General features: G+C 39.1%; 3 protein-coding genes and 1 long non-coding RNA gene across 4 annotated transcripts; all 4 read left to right on the top strand.

Annotated features, from left to right (window-relative positions):
* The first annotated feature begins 1,369 nt into the window (after nt 1-1,369).
* On the top strand, nt 1,370-2,311 carry LOC124261006 (benzoate carboxyl methyltransferase-like). Its single transcript, XM_046695326.1, has 2 exons — nt 1,370-1,790; nt 2,175-2,311. The coding sequence occupies exons 1-2, from the start codon at nt 1,370-1,372 to the stop codon at nt 2,309-2,311; spliced, it is 558 nt and encodes a 185-aa protein (XP_046551282.1).
* Nucleotides 2,312-6,273: 3,962 nt separating this feature from the next.
* On the top strand, nt 6,274-7,294 carry LOC124261014. The gene is made up of 2 exons (XR_006894235.1): nt 6,274-6,355; nt 7,255-7,294. It is a non-coding gene; the product is annotated as an uncharacterized LOC124261014 (long non-coding RNA).
* Nucleotides 7,295-7,831: 537 nt separating this feature from the next.
* Nucleotides 7,832-8,536, top strand: LOC124261005. Its single transcript, XM_046695325.1, has one exon. The coding sequence runs from the start codon at nt 7,832-7,834 to the stop codon at nt 8,534-8,536; it is 705 nt and encodes a 234-aa protein (XP_046551281.1).
* Nucleotides 8,537-13,041: 4,505 nt separating this feature from the next.
* LOC124261011 (S-adenosyl-L-methionine:benzoic acid/salicylic acid carboxyl methyltransferase 3-like) lies at nt 13,042-17,718 on the top strand. The gene is made up of 2 exons (XM_046695330.1): nt 13,042-13,092; nt 15,622-17,718. The coding sequence occupies exon 2, from the start codon at nt 15,683-15,685 to the stop codon at nt 16,901-16,903; it is 1,221 nt and encodes a 406-aa protein (XP_046551286.1). The 5' UTR covers nt 13,042-13,092; nt 15,622-15,682; the 3' UTR covers nt 16,904-17,718.
* The last annotated feature ends 835 nt before the right edge of the window (nt 17,719-18,553 follow it).

The raw sequence follows: 18,553 nt of genomic DNA, 5'->3' as shown, positions 1-18,553 counted from the left end.
GGAGTGTGCATTCGACACAGGCCTATTTTCACTGTTACACTTGCAACTCGATCCTTGACATGACGTGTCACGTGACTGCAACCGTGCAAATCACCTAACTGGTACTTCTTGACCTGGTGACTTGCACGGATATATCGTCTGGTGAATGTAACTTTATGTAAGTACGCTTTATTATATGTATATTGTTGAATATGTTTCTAAACGACAGTCTTATGGGTGATGGGAAGTTGAATGGCAACGGTATGCAAAGGTTTGAGCTGAATTTTTCTTGTATCTGAATGTATATTTGAAACTTTCCTTGACATAGATACATTGCCGACAATCACGTCACTATATTTCTGAGGTTAGTCGAATTGACGAGCCATATTTATGAACACACACACACACACGCACGCACGCACACACACGCACGCACACACACACACACACACACACACACACACACACACACACAAGAACACACGAACACACACACGCAGACGAAAACGCGCGCAGTCTATTCATACAATGTTGTTTAGATAAAAGCATAGTTTCGTCCATTTAATTGCAATCTTTCTGACGCCCGTTTAGAAGTTGACTTGGGAACACCAATGGAGAAACATGAGTTGTGTCCCTTGCGAAGGGAGTAAGCACTGTGGTGAAGTGACATAGAGTGCTCCTTGTTCAGGTGTTATCAGATTGCAATACATATTTGCTGGAGTCGACAGAAAGTGTAAACAGTTAACCAAATCTTAGCCGTGTGTTGCAACTGCCTGTGTTGTTCAAACTGTCTGCCAATCATAGAAATACAATTCTGGCTGTGATGCTGTTAATCAGCTTAATATTTCGAAATTAATGTTTTAATCACACAGTGCACCACAACGCAATTTCATTCCGAAATCTTATCACTTGATATAATCATTCTTGCTCTGATTAATCTCAATTTTGTCATCAATAATCAGAATGTGTTGATAACAGGAGCTGGACAAGGGCATGATAGTAAAACCTGTTGGTGAATATATAATTTGTTATGTTATTTTTCTACAGGCAATAATTCTACAACAGGATTGCAACGAATCTTTATAAATAGAAAAACACTGCATCAACAATGTCCACCAGGATACTCTTTTCAACGATAAGAAGATGTCACTGGTTGAACAAGGGATTTGAGGCTATCCCAGTGAGATACTATGGAGATATTCCAAAAATATATCGCCCGTATGGAAGAACAGGTGACGGAAATTATGGATCAACACTCGGAAAACAAAATGTTGGATATGTCGAACCAGTGCGAGAACAGATTCTCAGTTTGGCCAAAACCATTCCTTTCACTGACAAGGATTCGGTCTTCAACATTGCCGACTATGGTGCAGCTGGTGGTTCTACTGCCATGGCCATTTTCGGTGAGTTGCTGGCAACTCTGAAAGATCATCATGGCCCCAACACCCAGTTCCAGGTGATCTATGAAGACTTGGAAATGAACGATTTCAATTCCCTCTTCAAACGTATGTCAGGAATCATCCCTGATCCACCGTCCTACCTCCAGGAAATGGACAATGTCTATGTTCTTGCCTCAGGGACAAACTTCTACAAGCAGTGTGTACCTTCAAACTCAATGCATTTCATGATGTCAATGACGTCTGTCCATTGGTTGTCAAGGACTGCAACCACCTTCAAAGACTCAATTTACAAAGATGCCAAGAGTAGTACTGAGGAGACGGCTGCACTAAACAAGCAAGCGGAGTTGGACTGGGAGATGTTTTTACTGAGAAGAAGTAGAGAACTGAAACGGGGAGGCTTACTTGTCGTAGGTACCTGCGCTGAGTTTGAGGACAGAAACACTGGAGAAAATAGATACATTGTGCAATCGTTTATAGGTCTACTGACTGAGGTATGGAAAGAATACAGTATAACTTGTAAAATCACCAAAGATGTGTTCATAAATACAAATTTGTCCTTCTGTTTACCTAACATGGAGCAGGTCAGAAAACCATTCGATGACAAAACGTCGCCCGTTTCAAGGTCTGAATTAAGTCTCTTTTCAGCTGAAGCTGTAGTGAACCCTGATGTATTTTACAACACTTGGAGAGAGAAGAAGGACAAAGAAGGAATTGATGAAAGGGAGTAGTTTGCCAGGATGTACGTGTCTGCTCACAGGAACTGGAGCAACAGTACTTTCATGAATGGTCTCTCAGATTCCCGATCACTGGAGGAGAAGGAGCAGATAGTTGATGGGCTGTACGACGACGTGAAGAAACGTCTTTCAAGGATGAACCCTGAAATATTCAAGGACGATTTGAGATTTATATATCTCGTGATCAGAAAAGAATAATCATCCAAGAAGTTATTTAACAAGAGAAGCTCCCTCAGCATACAAACAGGAATCTTATAACAGTTGCAAAATGTGTATATTTTTACCTAAAATTATTCAGATATTTCTCAACAAAGTCAATTTTATATCTCTCACATTTTGTTAAAGTATTCATGTTGTAAGAGACTTGTTATCGGCAACTTGCGTAACTGACAGCTGTCTATGCTGCCGTTATCGCCCCATGCCGCTAAAAGCCTAATTGAGTATACACTCTAGAGTGTGTAGTGACCGCTCCGGCCACAACTTGATGGTCAAATACTCACGCCTGTACACGCTTTAATATTAGACAGACGTAGATGTGGATGCTTAACGACGTAACTGGTTATTACTCAACTTTTCCGATAACACACGGCCAAAACAATAATAATCTCTAAAGCTGTCTGCCAAAATTGAGTAATATTTCGAAGGCACAACTCTTCAAAAGATAGGTAAAGCGTCGTCTCCATTTTATGGAAGTTGATGACATCATACAAGCAGAGGGTTCAGCTATATAAGCACCAAGGTCTGAGACATACATCAGTCTGACCCTGGAATCCTTCTGTTTATGTTAAGGTGTGGAGATCCCCCCGGCTAATTCCACAATTCTAGGTGCGAAGTATTTTAGTGATAGACCAAACACGGCTTCAATGTTAATAATGAAATCAAAGGATTTGGTACACTATGAGCAGAAAAAATGTTAAACCAAACTTTCACCAGATCAAAAGTGAGATCAAAAGATACTACAAATCATGTAATCGTATTGCCTTTACACACGCTGACCAAGCTAATTTTGTTACATTTTGGTCACATTTGATCCTGCGCCGCAGTGGTCGCTCAAGGTCGCCCACTACGAGGGGCATCTGCTACCGCATTCTGCCAGCGATATCTCTCCCAGAGCCGTGAAATGGTGCTTTGGTGAACATTCATGCGTCGGGCAACTGCACGTTGAGACTGGCAAGCTTCAAGCAAACCAATGGCGATATGACGGTTCACTTAGACGTGACATTTTGCGTTCGTCAACAATATTCCAAATACAGTGAATAATCGACAGACAGCGATCAACCTTTTATACCCATCATTGAGACTATCTGATCCCCAACTTTCACGTGCATTGCATGTGAATTGTGTATTCTTTGACACTACACGCCGAAATTGAAAATCATGCTGTTAAATACGGGTATTTTACGGATGGTGCGTTTTGTTGTGATGTTTCAAAACATAAACACCATAGGACTCATAAACAGAGCAAAACCTTTTGTAAAATGAATCACGTTTAAATTCATTGGTACATGAAATTGCTATTTTCATGATGCGGTTTTTTTTGTGGAGAGTATACTTTACTAACAAGACATTTTGTAATAGACAAATACACAATCCCTCAAAATCAAATTGAAATCGAACATTTAATTTTAGGGCTTTGGTATGTAGAAAGTAGACTCTGCATGTACAATCAGTGTCACTCACTGTCAAACATTGAAGCTCCCAATATATCGCAATATGTATCGGAACATGGATACCAGAATTGGGTATGCATCAGGGAGCATGCATCAGTGGGTCTACACTGGCGCTTTGCAAATATCCTCTATTATATAATTAATTGCAATATAGTGCAATACTATTTATTTGCCAAAACACAGCCCAAGTCACATGGCATCATTACTCCTGTGTGACATCCACTGTGCTGCCTGATATTCACTGGCCCATTTCATACAGTTTCCAAAGCCTAGTGTCCCTTCGCACCAAATCTTTTGATTTCATTGTTAATATTGAAGTCGTGCTTGGTTTATCAACAAAATACTTCGCACCTAGAATTGGGGAATTTCTTTTTTTTAAAGTTTTTTATTCCCAAGAGATACATGTTACATACAACAGGCACTTATTGAATACATACATGTATATATATAACCGGCTTTCTGGTCGCCGTCATCATGAAAGTGTTCAGTAGTCATAATATGTGATTAATAATGGTACATCATCATATAATTATTCCATGTGGGACCACCATAAGTCTAGGTAGACTTATACATAACAGGTAACTTGCATCAAATACATACCTATATACATACAAACAGGTTTCAAGTCACGGTCATCATGGAAGTGTATAGTAATCATTATCTGAGTAGTAATAATATCTGATTATTAATAGTACGTGGACTTGCATATAACAGGCAATTTGTATTGAATACATACAGGCATACATACAAACCAGCTTTCAAGTCACAGTCATCATGGAAGTGTGCAATAATCATTATCTGAGTAATGATAATATCTGATTGGTAATAGTACATTATCATATAATCATTCCGTGTGAACCACCGTAGGTCTAAGTAAGCTCACATGTAAACAGTCAGTTTGTATCGAATCCATAGATACATACATACATAAGAACCAGCTTTCCAGTCACAGTCTTTCTGGAAGTGTACAGTAATCACTATCTGAGTAATGATATTATCTGATTAATGATAATACAACGTCATAAATATTCCACGTGAAATCACAATGAATCTGGGTAAACTTTGCATATTCCGTATTATTGTGCTTGGAGAATGTGGAGAGCACGTCAGAAGGCTGACCAAACAATCCCGTTAGTCACCTCTTACGACAAGCCGGGTTACTGAAGATCAATTCTAACACGGATCTTCACGGTTCTAAATACCATGAACATATATCTACGTAACTACTGCAATGACATCAGCGTGAATGACGACCAACGCAAGGCGACTCTTATAATAAGTGACCGAGTGAGTTTAGTTTTACGCGGCACTCAGCAATATCTGTTACAATACAAATGGTGCGCTAAGGTTCATTCTAACAGGAATACAAAGATGCAAACATTGATCTGTTGACTATTAACAACCTGCGAACCAGTTTGTAAGGGAAGATTATTGAATTTAAACGTTGAAATGAAAACTGTGGTTGGATTTGAAAGCTGTATAAATCTAAGAATTAAAAAGACACTGATTTAAAAAAAAATAAAACATTTGAAATATCGCAGTTGAATCAAGTTTCGAAAACAATGATGCATTTTGGTTGGATATTGGTTGGATAACTGGTCTACTGAGGTGCAATGCTGCATTTGGGGAGATTAATGTTTCACAACAATCGAGGTAATTTCCATCCGCCCTTAGCGTGTTCAGTTCTCCCGAAATCTTGTCATTTACATTCCGAAACAAACCAATTTCCGAAAACAAAAACTCATGAAATGCGTTGATCTGAATAAATGACATTATGTATTACTGATTGAAGAGATATTTACAGTCTTTGAGTAATAAATACTATAACAAAGAAAAGTTCAAAACGACACAGTCATCTGCCTTAGGCCATAATGTTAAACAGCACAGTCATCTGCCTTAGGCCACAAGGTTAAACAGCACAGTTATCTGCCTTAGGCCACAAGGTTAAACAGCACAGTTATCTGCCCTAGGCCACAAGGTTCAACAACACAGACTTCTGCCTTAGGCCACAAGGTTAAACAGCACAGTTATCTGCCCTAGGCCACAAGGTTCAACAACACAGACTTCTGCCGTTGGCCGCAAGGTTAAACGACACAGTTACTGAAATCGTATATTGCCCACGTGTACCACGTGATCGAAAGCTAAATCTCATGACTTGCGGAAATTCCACTAGTCCTTGACATGTTTATCACGTGACTGACCCTGCACAGCTGCACAATTACTGATAGCGTCTGCTGCATATCACGTATCTGCAGCATAAAGCAAACGACTCAGTCACCAAAATATCAGAGACTTTGGGATGCATTGCAGACATTTATAAACTGATTACATGATTTATATTTCTAAACTAGACACAAATAAGTGAAGATGCAGATATCAATGTCCTTGACAAACAGTGTGTGAGCTGAATGTTGGAGTGTGCATTCGACACAGGCCTATTGTCACTGTTACACTTGCAACTCGATCCTTGACATGACGTATGTCACGTGACTGCAACCGTGCATAGCACCTAACTGGTACTCCTTGACATGGTGACTTGCACGGATATATCGTCTGGTGAATGTAACTTTATGTAAGTACGCTTTATTATATGTATATTAATGAATATGTTTCTAAACGACAGTCTTACGGGTGATGGAAAGTTGAATGGTAACGGTATGCGAAGGTTTGAGCTGAATTTTTGTTGTATGTTGGAATGCATATCTGAAACTTTCCTTGACATAGATACATTGCCGACAATCACGTCACTATAATTCTGAGGTTAGTCGAATTGACGAGCCATATTTATGAACACACACACACACACACACACACACACACACACACACACACACACACACACACACACACACACACACACACACACACACACACACACACACACACGAACACACACGAACACACACACGAACACACACCCGCAGACGAAAATACGCGCAGTCTATTCATACCAAGTTGTTTAGATTTAAGCTTAGTTTCGTCCATTTCCTTGCAATCTTTCTGACACTCGTTTAGAAGTTGACTTGGGAACACCAAAAGAGAAGCATGAGTTGTGTCCCTTGCGAAGGGGGTTAGCACTGTGGTGAAGTGACATAGAGTGCTCCTTGTTCAGGTGTTATCAGATTGCAATACAAATTTGCTGGAGTCGACAGAAAGTGTAAACAGTTAACCAAATCTTAGCCGTGTGTTGCAACTGCCTGTGTTGTTCAAACTGTCTGCCAATCATAGAAATACAATTCTGACTGTGATGCTGTTAATCAGCTTAATATTTCGAAAATAATGTTTTAATCACACAGTGCACCACAACGCAATTTCATTCCGAAATCTTATCACTTCATATAATCATTCTTGCTCTGATTAATCTCAATTTTGTCATCAATAATCAGAATGTGTTGATAACAGGAGCTGGACAAGGGGATGATAGTAAAACCTGTTGGTGAATATATAATTTGTTATTTTATTTTTCTACAGGCAATAAGTCTACAACAGGATTGCAACGAATCTTTATAAATAGAAAAACACTGCATCAACAATGTCCACCAGGATACTCTTTTCAACGATAAGAAGATGTCACTGGTTGAACAAGGGATTTGCAGCTATCCCAGTGAGATACTATGGAGATATTCCAAAAATATATCGCCCGTATGGAAAAACAGGTGACGGAAACTATGGATCAACACTCGGAAAACAAAATGTTGGATATGTCGAACCAGTGCGAGAACAGATTCTCAGTTTGGCCAAAACCATTCCTTTCACTGACAAGGACTCGGTCTTCAACATTGCCGACTATGGTGCAGCTGATGGTTCTACTGCCATGGCCATTTTCCGTGAGTTGCTGGCAACTCTGAAAGATCATCATGGCCCCAACACCCAGTTCCAGGTGATCTATGAAGACTTGGAAATGAACGATTTCAATTCCCTCTTCAAACGTATGTCAGAATCATCCTGATCCACCGTCCTACCTCAGGAAATGGACAATGTCTATGTTCTTGCCTCAGGGACAAACTTCTACAAGCAGTGTGTACCTTCAAACTCAATGCATTTCATGATGTCAATAACGTCTGTCCATTGGTTGTCAAGGACTGCAACCACCTTCAAAGACTCAATTTACAAAGATGCCAAGAGTAGTACTGAGGAGACGGCTGCACTAAACAAGCAAGCGGAGTTGGACTGGGAGATGTTTTTACTGAGAAGAAGTAGAGAACTGAAACGGGGAGGCTTACTTGTCGTAGGTACCTGCGCTGAATTTGAGGACAGAAACACTGGAGAAAATAGATACATGCTGCAATCGTTCATAGGTCTACTGACTGAGGTATGGAAAGAATACAGTAGAACTGGTAAAATCACCAAAGATGAGTTAATAAATACAAATTTGTCCTTCTGCTTTCCTAACATGGAGCAGGTCAGAAAACCATTCGATGACAAAACGTTACCCGTTTCAAGGTCAGGATTAAGTCTCTTGTCAGCTGAAGCTGTTGTGAACCCTGATGTATTTTACAACGATTGGAGAGAGAAGAAGGACAAAGAAGGAATTGATGACAGGGAGGAGTTTGCCAGGATGTACGTGTCTGCTCACAGGAACTGGAGCAACAGTACTTTCATGAATGGTCTCTCAGATTCCCGATCACTGGAGGAGAAGGAGCAGATACTTGATGGGCTGTACGACGACGTGAAGAAACGTATTTCAAGGATGGACCCCGAAATATTCAAGGACGATTTGAGATTTATATATCTCGTGATCAGAAAAGAATAATCATCCAAGAAGTTATTTAACAAGAGAAGCTCCCTCAGCATACAAACAGGAATCTTATAACAGTTGCAAAATGTGTATATTTTTACCTAAAATTATTCAGATATTTCTCAACAAAGTCGATTTTATAACTCTCACATTTTGTTAAAGTATTCATGTTGTAACAGACTTGTTATCGGCAGCTTGCGTAACTGACAGCTGTCTATGCTGCCGTTATCGCCCCATGCCGCTAAAAGCCTAATTGAATATACACTCCAGTGTTTGTAGTGACCGCTCCGGCCACCACTTGATGGTCAAATACTCACGCCTGTACACGCTGTAATATTAGACAGACGTAGATGTGGATGCTTAACCACGTAACTGGTTATTACTCAACTTTTCCGATAACACACGGCCAAAACAATAATAATCTCTAAAGCTGTCAAAATTGAGCAATATTTCGATGCACAACTCTTCAAAAGATAGGTAAAGCATCGTCTCCCTATTATGGAAGTTGATGACATCATACAAGCAGAGGGTTCAGCTATATAAGCACCAGGGTCTGAGTCATACACCAGTCTGTTCCTGGAATCCTTCTGTTTGTGTTTAGGTGTGGAGATCCCCCCGGCTAATTCCACAATTCTAGGTGCAAGATATGTTGGTGATAGACCAAGCACGGCTTCAATGTTAACAATGAAATCAAAAGATTTTCTTGGAAACAAACAATATTTTAACCCCTGCGCAGGCAGGTTTTAGGAAAGAACATTCCACAAACGACAACATATTTGTTTTGAACATGCTTACTCAGATTTTAAAGACCTGTAAAAGAAAGTTATATTGTGCGTTCATTGATTTTTCTAAAGCTTTTGATAATGTATGGAGGATTGGACTTTGGCAAAAAATAGTTAACAATGGAATTACAGGTAAATTTTTTACGCTTATACAAAACATGTATGCAAATATCAAATCTTGTGTATGTTCAAATGATAAGTTCTCAGATTATTTTCAATGTTATTCGGGCGTCCGCAAAGGGGAAAATCTTTCACCTCTTTTATTTTGTTTATTCATAAATGATTTAGAACAATTTCTCATCGATAACAGTTGTAAAAGTGTTATGCTCGAGAATGTAAACATACAGTTATGTCTATCATTTATTGTACTTCTTTATAACCAAATTCTAGGTGCGAAGTATTTTGGTGATAGACCAAGCAAGGCTTCGATGTTAACAATGAAATCAAAATATTTGGTTCACTATGAGCAGAAAAAATGTTAAACCAAACTTTCACCAGGTCAAATGTGAGATCAAAAGATACTACAAATCATGTAAACGTATTGCCTTTACACACGCTGACCAAGCTAATTTTTTTACATTTTGGTCATCTCCCCACACTCTCCAAGCACAATAATACACAATATGCAAAGTTTACCCAGATTCAGTGTGGTTTCACGTGGAATAATTATATGACGTTGTATTATCATTAATCGGATATTATCATTACTTGGATAGTGATTACTGTACACTTCCAGAATGACTGTGACTCGAAAGCTGGTTCTTATGTATGTATGTATCTATGCATTCGATACAAACTGACTGTTTACATGTAAGCTTACTTAGACCTACGGTGGTTCACATGGAATGATTATATGATAATGTACTATTACCAATCAGATATTACCATTACTCAGATAATGACTATTGTACACTTCCATGATGACTGCGACTTGAAAGCTGGTTTGCATCTATGCCTGTATGTATTCAATACAAATTGCCTGTTATATGCAAGTCGACCTTGACCTAATGTGGTCCCACAAAGAGTAATTATAGAATGACGTACTATTAATAATCAGATATTATTACTACTCAGATAATGATTACTATATACTTCCATGATGACTGCGACTTGAAAGCTGGTTTGTATGTATATAGGTATGTATATGATGCAAGTTACCTGTTATATATAAGTCTACCTAGACTTACTGTGGTCCCACATGGAATAATTATATGATGATGTACCATTATTAATCACATATTATGACTACTGAACACTTTCATGATGACGGCGACCAGAAAGCCGGTTATATATATACATGTATGTATTCAATAAGTGCCTGTTGTATGTAACATGTATCTCTTGGGAATAAAAAACTTTAAAAAAGAAATTCCCCCAATATAGGTGCGAAGTATTTTGGTGATAAACCAAGCACGACTTCAATATTAACAATGAAATCAAAAGATTTGGTGCGAAGGGACACTAGGCTTTGGAAACTGTATGAAATGGGCCAGTGAATATCAGGTAGCACAGTGGATGTCACACAGGAGTAATGATGCCATGTGACTTGGGCTGTGTTTTGGCAAACAAATAGTATTGCCCTTTATTGCAATTAAAAATATAATAGTGGATATTTGCAAAGCGCCAGTGTACACCCACTGATGCATGCTCTCTGATGCATACCCAATTCTGGTATCCATGTTCCGATACATATTGTGATATATTGGGAGCTTCAATGTTTGACAGTGAGTGACACTGATTGTACATTCAGAGTCTACTTTCTACATACTAAAGCCCTAAAAATAAATGTTATGGTTGTGATAACAGAAATTTCGATTTCAATTTAATTTTGAGGGACTGTGTATTTCTCTATTACAAAATATATTGTACGTAAAGTATGTTCTTTTGTCAATTACAATGGAAAACTTCAGTGTGAATGAAAGTATGTGTGGATTTTAACTGAAACCATAGAGATAATCACACAAGTTCATGTATTTTCGTGGAAACCCAAGGGATGTTTTAAAGTTTGCACTCCGGCCTTTAATTCCATCCTTGACTGTGAGTCTTTATTTTTTACGCCGCTTTTAGCAATATTCCATTACAATCGGCACTTCTCGACCTTATACATTGTTGAGAATCGAACAAGGGCGTTTGGCATGACGAGCGAATACTTTAACCACTAGGCTACCACGGCACCCCACAACTAAAGGTGAAGGTTCCTGTTCCCATCATATATGACGTATAGCACGGAGAGAGATATGTATCAATAACTTTGACATCTGAGTAATTGTAAACAATGTGGTTTAAATGTCGCATTCAGCCATATTTCAGCTGTATGGCAGCGGTCTGTAAATAATCGAGTCTAGACCACTCAATCCAGTGATCAAGATCATGGGCATCGATCTACGCAATTGGGATACGATGACATCTGTCAAGCACGTCAGAAGGCTGACCAAACAATCCCGTTAGTCACCTCTTACGACAAGCCGGGTTACTGAAGATCAATTCTAACACGGATCTTCACGGTTCTAAATACCATGAACATATATCTACGTAACTACTGCAATGACATCAGCGTGAATGACGACCAACGCAAGGCGACTCTTATAATAAGTGAGTGAGTGAGTTTAGTTTTACGCCGCACTCAGCAATATCTGTTACAATAAACATGGTGCGCTAAGGTTCATTCTAACAGGAATACAAAGATACAAACATTGATCTGTTGACTATCAACAACCTGCGAACCAGTTTGTAAGGGAAGATTATTGAATTAAAACGTTGAAATGAAAACTGTGGTTGGACTTGAAAGCTGTATATATCTAAGAATTAAAATTACACATTTTGTTTTTTTATTTATTTTTTTTGAAATTTGAAATATCGCAGTTGAATCAAGATCCGAAAACAATGATGCATTTTGGTTGGATATTGGTTGGATTACTGGTCTACTGAGGTGCAATGCTGCATTTGGGGAGTTTAATGTTTCACAACAATCGAGGTAATTTCCATCCGCCCTTAGCGTGTTCAGTTCTCCCGAAATTTTGTCATTTACATTCCGAAACAAACCAATTTCCGAAAACAAAAACATCATGAAATGCGTTGATCTGAATAAATGACATTATGTATTACTGATTGAAGAGATATTTACAGTCTTTGAGTAATAAATACTATAACAAAGAAAAGTTCAAAACGACACAGTCATCTGCCTTAGGCCACAAGGTTAAACAGCACAGTTATCTGCCTTAGGCCACAAGGTTAAACAGCACAGTTATCTGCCCTAGGCCACAAGGTTAAACAACACAGACTTCTGCCTTTGGCAGCAAGGTTAAACGACACAGTTTCTGAAATCGTATATTGCCTTCATGTACCACGTGATCGAAAGCTAAATCTCATGACTTGCGGAAATTCCACTAGTCCTTGACATGTATATCACGTGACTGACCCTGCACAGCTGCACAATTACTGATAGTGTCTGCTGCATATCACGTATCTGCTGCATAATGCATATTAACGACTCACCAACATATCAGAGACTTTGCAATATATTTCAGACATTTATAAACTGATTACATGATTTATATTTCTATAGTAGACACAAATAAGTGAAGATGCAGATTTCCGGGTCCTTGACAAACAGTGTGTGAGCTGAATGTTGGAGTGTGCATTCGACACTGGCCTATTTTCACTGTTACACTTGCAACTCGATCCTTGACATGACGTGTGTCACATGACTGCAACCGTGCAAATCACCTAACTGGTACTTCTTGACCTGGTGACTTGCACGGATATATCGTCTGGTGAATGTAACTTCATGTAAGTACGCTTTTAATGTATATTATTGAATATGTTTCTAAACGACAGTCTTAGGGGAGATGGAAAATTGAATGGTGACGGTATGCGAAGGTTTGAGCTGAAGTTTTGTTGTATATTGGAATGCATATCTGAAAGTTTCCTTGACACAGATACATTGCCGACAATCACGTCACTATATTTCTGAGGTTAGTCGAATTGACGAACCATATTTATGAACACACACACACACACACACACACACACACACACACACACACACACACACACACACACACACACACACACACACACACACACGAACACACACACACACACACACACACACACGCAGACGAAAACACGCGCAGTCTGTTCATACAATGTTGTTTTGATAAAAGCATAGTTTCTTCCATTTTATTGCAATCTTTCTGACACCCGTTTAGAAGTTGACTTTGGAACACCAAGGGAGAAACATGAGTTGTGTCCCTTTCGAAGGGAGTTAGCACTGTGGTGAAGTGACTTAGAATGCTCCTTGTTCACTCTAATTTGGTCATCAATAATCAGAACTTGGGAACACCAAGGTAGGTAGGTAGATAAGGTTTTAGGGCAACCTTGGGCCTTAAAAGGCCTATATGCGCCCAACACTTAACAAACTGTCATATTTTTCAGTTAAATTACGTCGCACTGACCCGTTTTAACGAGGAAGTCTAAAACAGCTCTTTGTATGCAACCATACATTAAATTATCGCCAAGTTTTGCGTTCATTGAAAAAGTATTTTGGGTTTTGTTAAGCACAGTTTTTTGAAGAGCCCTAAGTGGGTTTTCATGAGCTGGACATTCAATGAGGTAGTGCTGAACTGTTTCTTGGCAGTGTAAGTTACAGCTTTCACACAGAGGAGATAGGTCTTTATCTAAAATACTTCTATATGCCTTTAATCCACAATGTCCCAGTCTGAGACGAGTTAAACCAACTTCATCTCCGCGACAACCCCGACGAATTTTAAAATGTTTGTTTACTACAGGACAAGTAGAGTACATGTGTCTACCTGTAGTTTCATTATCCCATTTATTTTGCCAAGATGCAGTTATTGAAGATGAAATGACAAACCAGTAATCTCTTGGAATGGGCTTAAATGAATGAATATCTGGCAGTGGTCTGTTGCAAGCCATCTTTGCAAGTGTGTCGACTACTTTGTTTCCAGCTACACATACATGTGCAGAAATCCAAACAATATCACAGCTGATGTACATGGAGTTTAAAACAGTATCAAGATACAAGATGTCGTATAGTATGTTACTGCGTGGACCTTGTACACCTAATTGAATTGCTTTTACAGCTGACAACGAATCAGTAAAAATTATTGCTTCGTGTTCATTATCTTTTACCCATTTAAAGCTATGCTGTCAGTTCTGCTGCAAATACAGACAGATGATCAGTCAATCTAAATCGTTTGGATAAACCAATATCTGGAATATAAAAAGCTCCACCAACATGACCGGTTCTGGGATCCTTTGAAGCATCAGTGTAAATATGAGTAAAATTGCTATATTTGGTGTGAATGTAATCTTGGGTTAGGATTTTAATAACACTTGGTGACATTTGTTTGTTTACAAGCTCCGATAAATCCTGTGAAATCGAAGGTTGTGTTAAAGCCCATGGAACCGTTTTTGGGAGAGATCAAGCAGCATTCAACTGAAGATTGTTCAACTTGTACTGTAATGCAAATTGTTGTACAAGTAATCCAAACGGTAGTTTTCCATGATTCCAATCACACATGGCATATTCCACACAATCACACAATATATCAGTTGCTGGTTGATACCTAGATGAAGCTTTTGAGGATAAATAGTACTTAAGGGCAACTTTAAGACGATGATATTGCAAAGGAGGTTCTGAGCATTCCACCTGCAGGGCAGAAACTGGAGTAGTATGAAAAGCACCAGTGCATATCCGAAGAGCTTTGGCTTGAACACGATCAAGTTTAGCCAAATGACATTTTGCAGCATTCATGAAAACTTGACAGCCATATTTTAATCTAGACAAAATTAGTGCTTTCTACAAAAGAAGCAAGGATGATTTATCAGCATCCCACTTTGTGGCAGACGGGGAACACCAAAAAAGAAGCATGAGTTGTGTCCCTTGCGAAGGGAGTTAGCACTGTGGTGGAGTGACTTAGAGTGCTCCTTGTTCAGGTGTTATCAAATTGCAATACATATTTGCTGGAGTCGGCAGTAGGTAAACAGTTAACCAAATCTTAGCCATGTGTTGCAAATACCTGTGTTGTTCAAACTGTCTGGCAATCATAGAAATACAACTCTGACTGTGATGCTGTTAATCAGTTTAATATTTCAAAATGAATGTTTTAATCACACAGTGCACCAAAACGCAATTTCATTCCGAAATCTTATCACTTGATATAATCATTCTTGTTCTGATTAATCTCAATTTTGTCATCAATAATCAGAATATGTTGATAACAGGAGCTGGACAAGGGGATGATAGTAAAACCTGTTGGCGAATATATAATTTGTTATGTTTTTTTTCTACAGGCAATAATTCTAAAACAGGATTGCAACGAATCTTTATAAATAGAAAAACACTGCATCAACAATGTCCACCAGGATACTCTTTTCAACGATAAGAAGATGTCACTGGTTGAACAAGGGATTTACAGCTGTCCCAGTGAGATACTATGGAGATATTCCAAAAATATATCGCCCGTATGGAAAAACAGGTGACGGAAATTATGGATCAACCCTCGGAAAACAAAATGTTGGATACGTCGAACCAGTACGAGAACAGATTCTCAGTTTGGCCAAAACAATTCCTTTCACTGACAAGGACTCGGTCTTCAACATTGCCGACTATGGTGCAGCTGATGGTTCTACTGCCATGGGTATTTTCGGTGAGTTGCTGGCAACTCTGAAAGATCATCATGGTCCCAACACCCAGTTCCAGGTGATCTATGAAGACTTGGAAATGAACGATTTCAATTCCCTCTTCAAACGTATGTCAGGAATCATCCCTGATCCGCCGTCCTACCTCCTGGAAATGGACGATGTCTATTTTCTTGCTTCCGGGACAAACTTCTACAAGCAGTGTGTACCTTCAAACTCAATGCATTTCATGATGTCAATGGCATCTGTCCATTGGCTGCCGAAGACTCCTATCTTCAAAAACTCAATTTACAAAGATGTCATGAGTAGTGCTGAGGAGACGACTGCGCTAAACAAGCAAGCCGAGTTGGACTGGGAGACCTTTTTACTGAGAAGAAGTAGAGAACTGAAACGGGGAGGCTTACTTGTCGTAGGTACCTGCGCTGAATTTGAGGACAGAAACACTGGAGAAAATAGATACATGCTGCAATCGTTTGTAGGTCTACTGAACGAGGTATGGAAAAAATACAGTTTAACTGGTAAAATCACCAAAGATGAGTTCATAAATACAAATTTGTCCATCTGTCTTCCTAACATGGTGCAGGTCAGAAAACCATTCGATGACAAAACGTCACCAGTTTCAAGGTCAGGATTAAGTCTCTTGTCAGCTGAAGCTGCAGTGAACCCTGATGTATTTTACAACAATTGGAGAGAGAAGAAAGACAAAGAAGGAATTGATGACAGGGAGGAGTTTGCCAGGATGTACACATCTGCTCATAGGAACTGGGGCAACAGTACTTTCATGAATGGTCTCTCAGATTCCCGATCACTGGAGGAGAAGGAGCAGATAGTTGATGGGCTGTACGACGAGGTGAACAAACGTATGTCCAGGATGGACCCCGAAAAATTCAAGGACGATTTGAGATTTATATATCTCGTGATCAGAAAAGAATAATATTTCAAGAAGTTATGTAACTGATGCATCCTCACAGGTAGCACAGTGGATGCCACACAGGAGTAATGATGCCATGTGACTAGGGCTGTGTTTTGGCAAATAAATAGTATTGCACTATATTGCAATTAATAATATAATAGTGAATATTTGCCAAGCGCCAGTGTACACCTACTGATGCATTCTCTCTGATGCATACCCAATTCTGGTGACACTGATTGTACATTCAGAGTCTATTTTCTACATACTAAAAGCCCTAATAATAAATGTTATGGTTGTGATAACAGAAATTTCGATTTCAGGTATTTTCATGGAAACCCATGGGATGTTTTAAAGTTTGCACTCCGGCCTTTAATTCCATCCTTGACTGTGAGTCTTTATGATTTTACGCCGCTGTTAGCAATATTCCATTACAATCGGCACTCCTCGACTTCACAATCCAGTGATCAAGATCATGAGCATCAATCGACGCAATTGGGATACGATGACATCTTTCAAGCACGTCAGAAGGCTGACCAAACAATCCCGTTAGTCACCTCTTACGACAAGCCGGGTTACTGAAGATCAATTCTAACCCGGACCTTCACAGGTCTTAATACCATGAACATGTATCTACGTAACTACTGCGATGACCTCAGCGTGAATGACGACCAACACAAGGCGACTCTTATAATAAGTGATCGAGTGAGTTTAGTTTTACGCCGCACTCAGCAATATCTGTTACAATAACCTTGGTGCTTAAAAGATTAATTCTAACAAGAATACAAAGATACAAACATTGGTCTGCTGTCTATAAACAACCTGCGAACCAGTTTGTAAGGGAACATTATTGAATTAAAACGTCGAAATGAAAACTGTGGTTGGATTTGAAAGCTGTTTATATCTAAAAATTAAAATTACACTGATTTTTTTTTTTTTTTTTTTTTTTAAATTTGAAATATCGCAGTTGAATCAAGATCCGAAAACAATGATGCATTTTGGTTGGATACTGGTTGGATAACTGGTCTACTGAGGTGCAATGCTGCATTTGGGGAGTTTAATGTTTCACAACAATCGAGGTAATTTCCATCCGCCCTTAGCGTGTTCAGTTCTCGCGAAATCACGAGATCTCGTCATTTACTTTCCGAAACGAACCAATTTCCGAAAATTCATGAAATTCGTTGATCCTAACAAATGACATTATGTATTACTCCTTGAAGAGATATTTACAGTCTTTGAGTAATAAATACTATAACAAAGAAAAGTTCAATGTTGAACCTCAAGACATAGACCCGGGAAGGACCGTGTTAGAATTGGTCTTCAGCAACCCATGCTTGTCGTAAGAGGCGACTAACAGGATCGGGTGGTCAGGTTCGCTGACTTGGTAGACACATGTCATCGGTTCCAAATTGCGTAGATCGATGTTCATGCTGTTGATCATTGGATTGTCTTGTTCAGGCTCGATTATTTACAGACCGCCGCCATATAGCTGGAATATTGCTGAGTGCGGCGTAGAACTAAACTCACTCACTCAAGTGCCTCCATTAAGCATGTGACATCCATGCACGGTGTCTTTCTTACATCCGATGGTACTTTACTCTTTAAAAACGTAGGGGATCTTCATTTTAATTTAAGATTGAAAACATTGGGAGATTTATTGGACTAAATCAATGC

Source organism: Haliotis rubra, unplaced genomic scaffold (genome assembly GCF_003918875.1).
Source record: "Haliotis rubra isolate DU_JTF1 unplaced genomic scaffold, ASM391887v1 Scf784, whole genome shotgun sequence".
Taxonomy (NCBI): domain Eukaryota; kingdom Metazoa; phylum Mollusca; class Gastropoda; order Lepetellida; family Haliotidae; genus Haliotis; species Haliotis rubra.
This window is presented reverse-complemented; position numbering and strand designations above follow the sequence as displayed.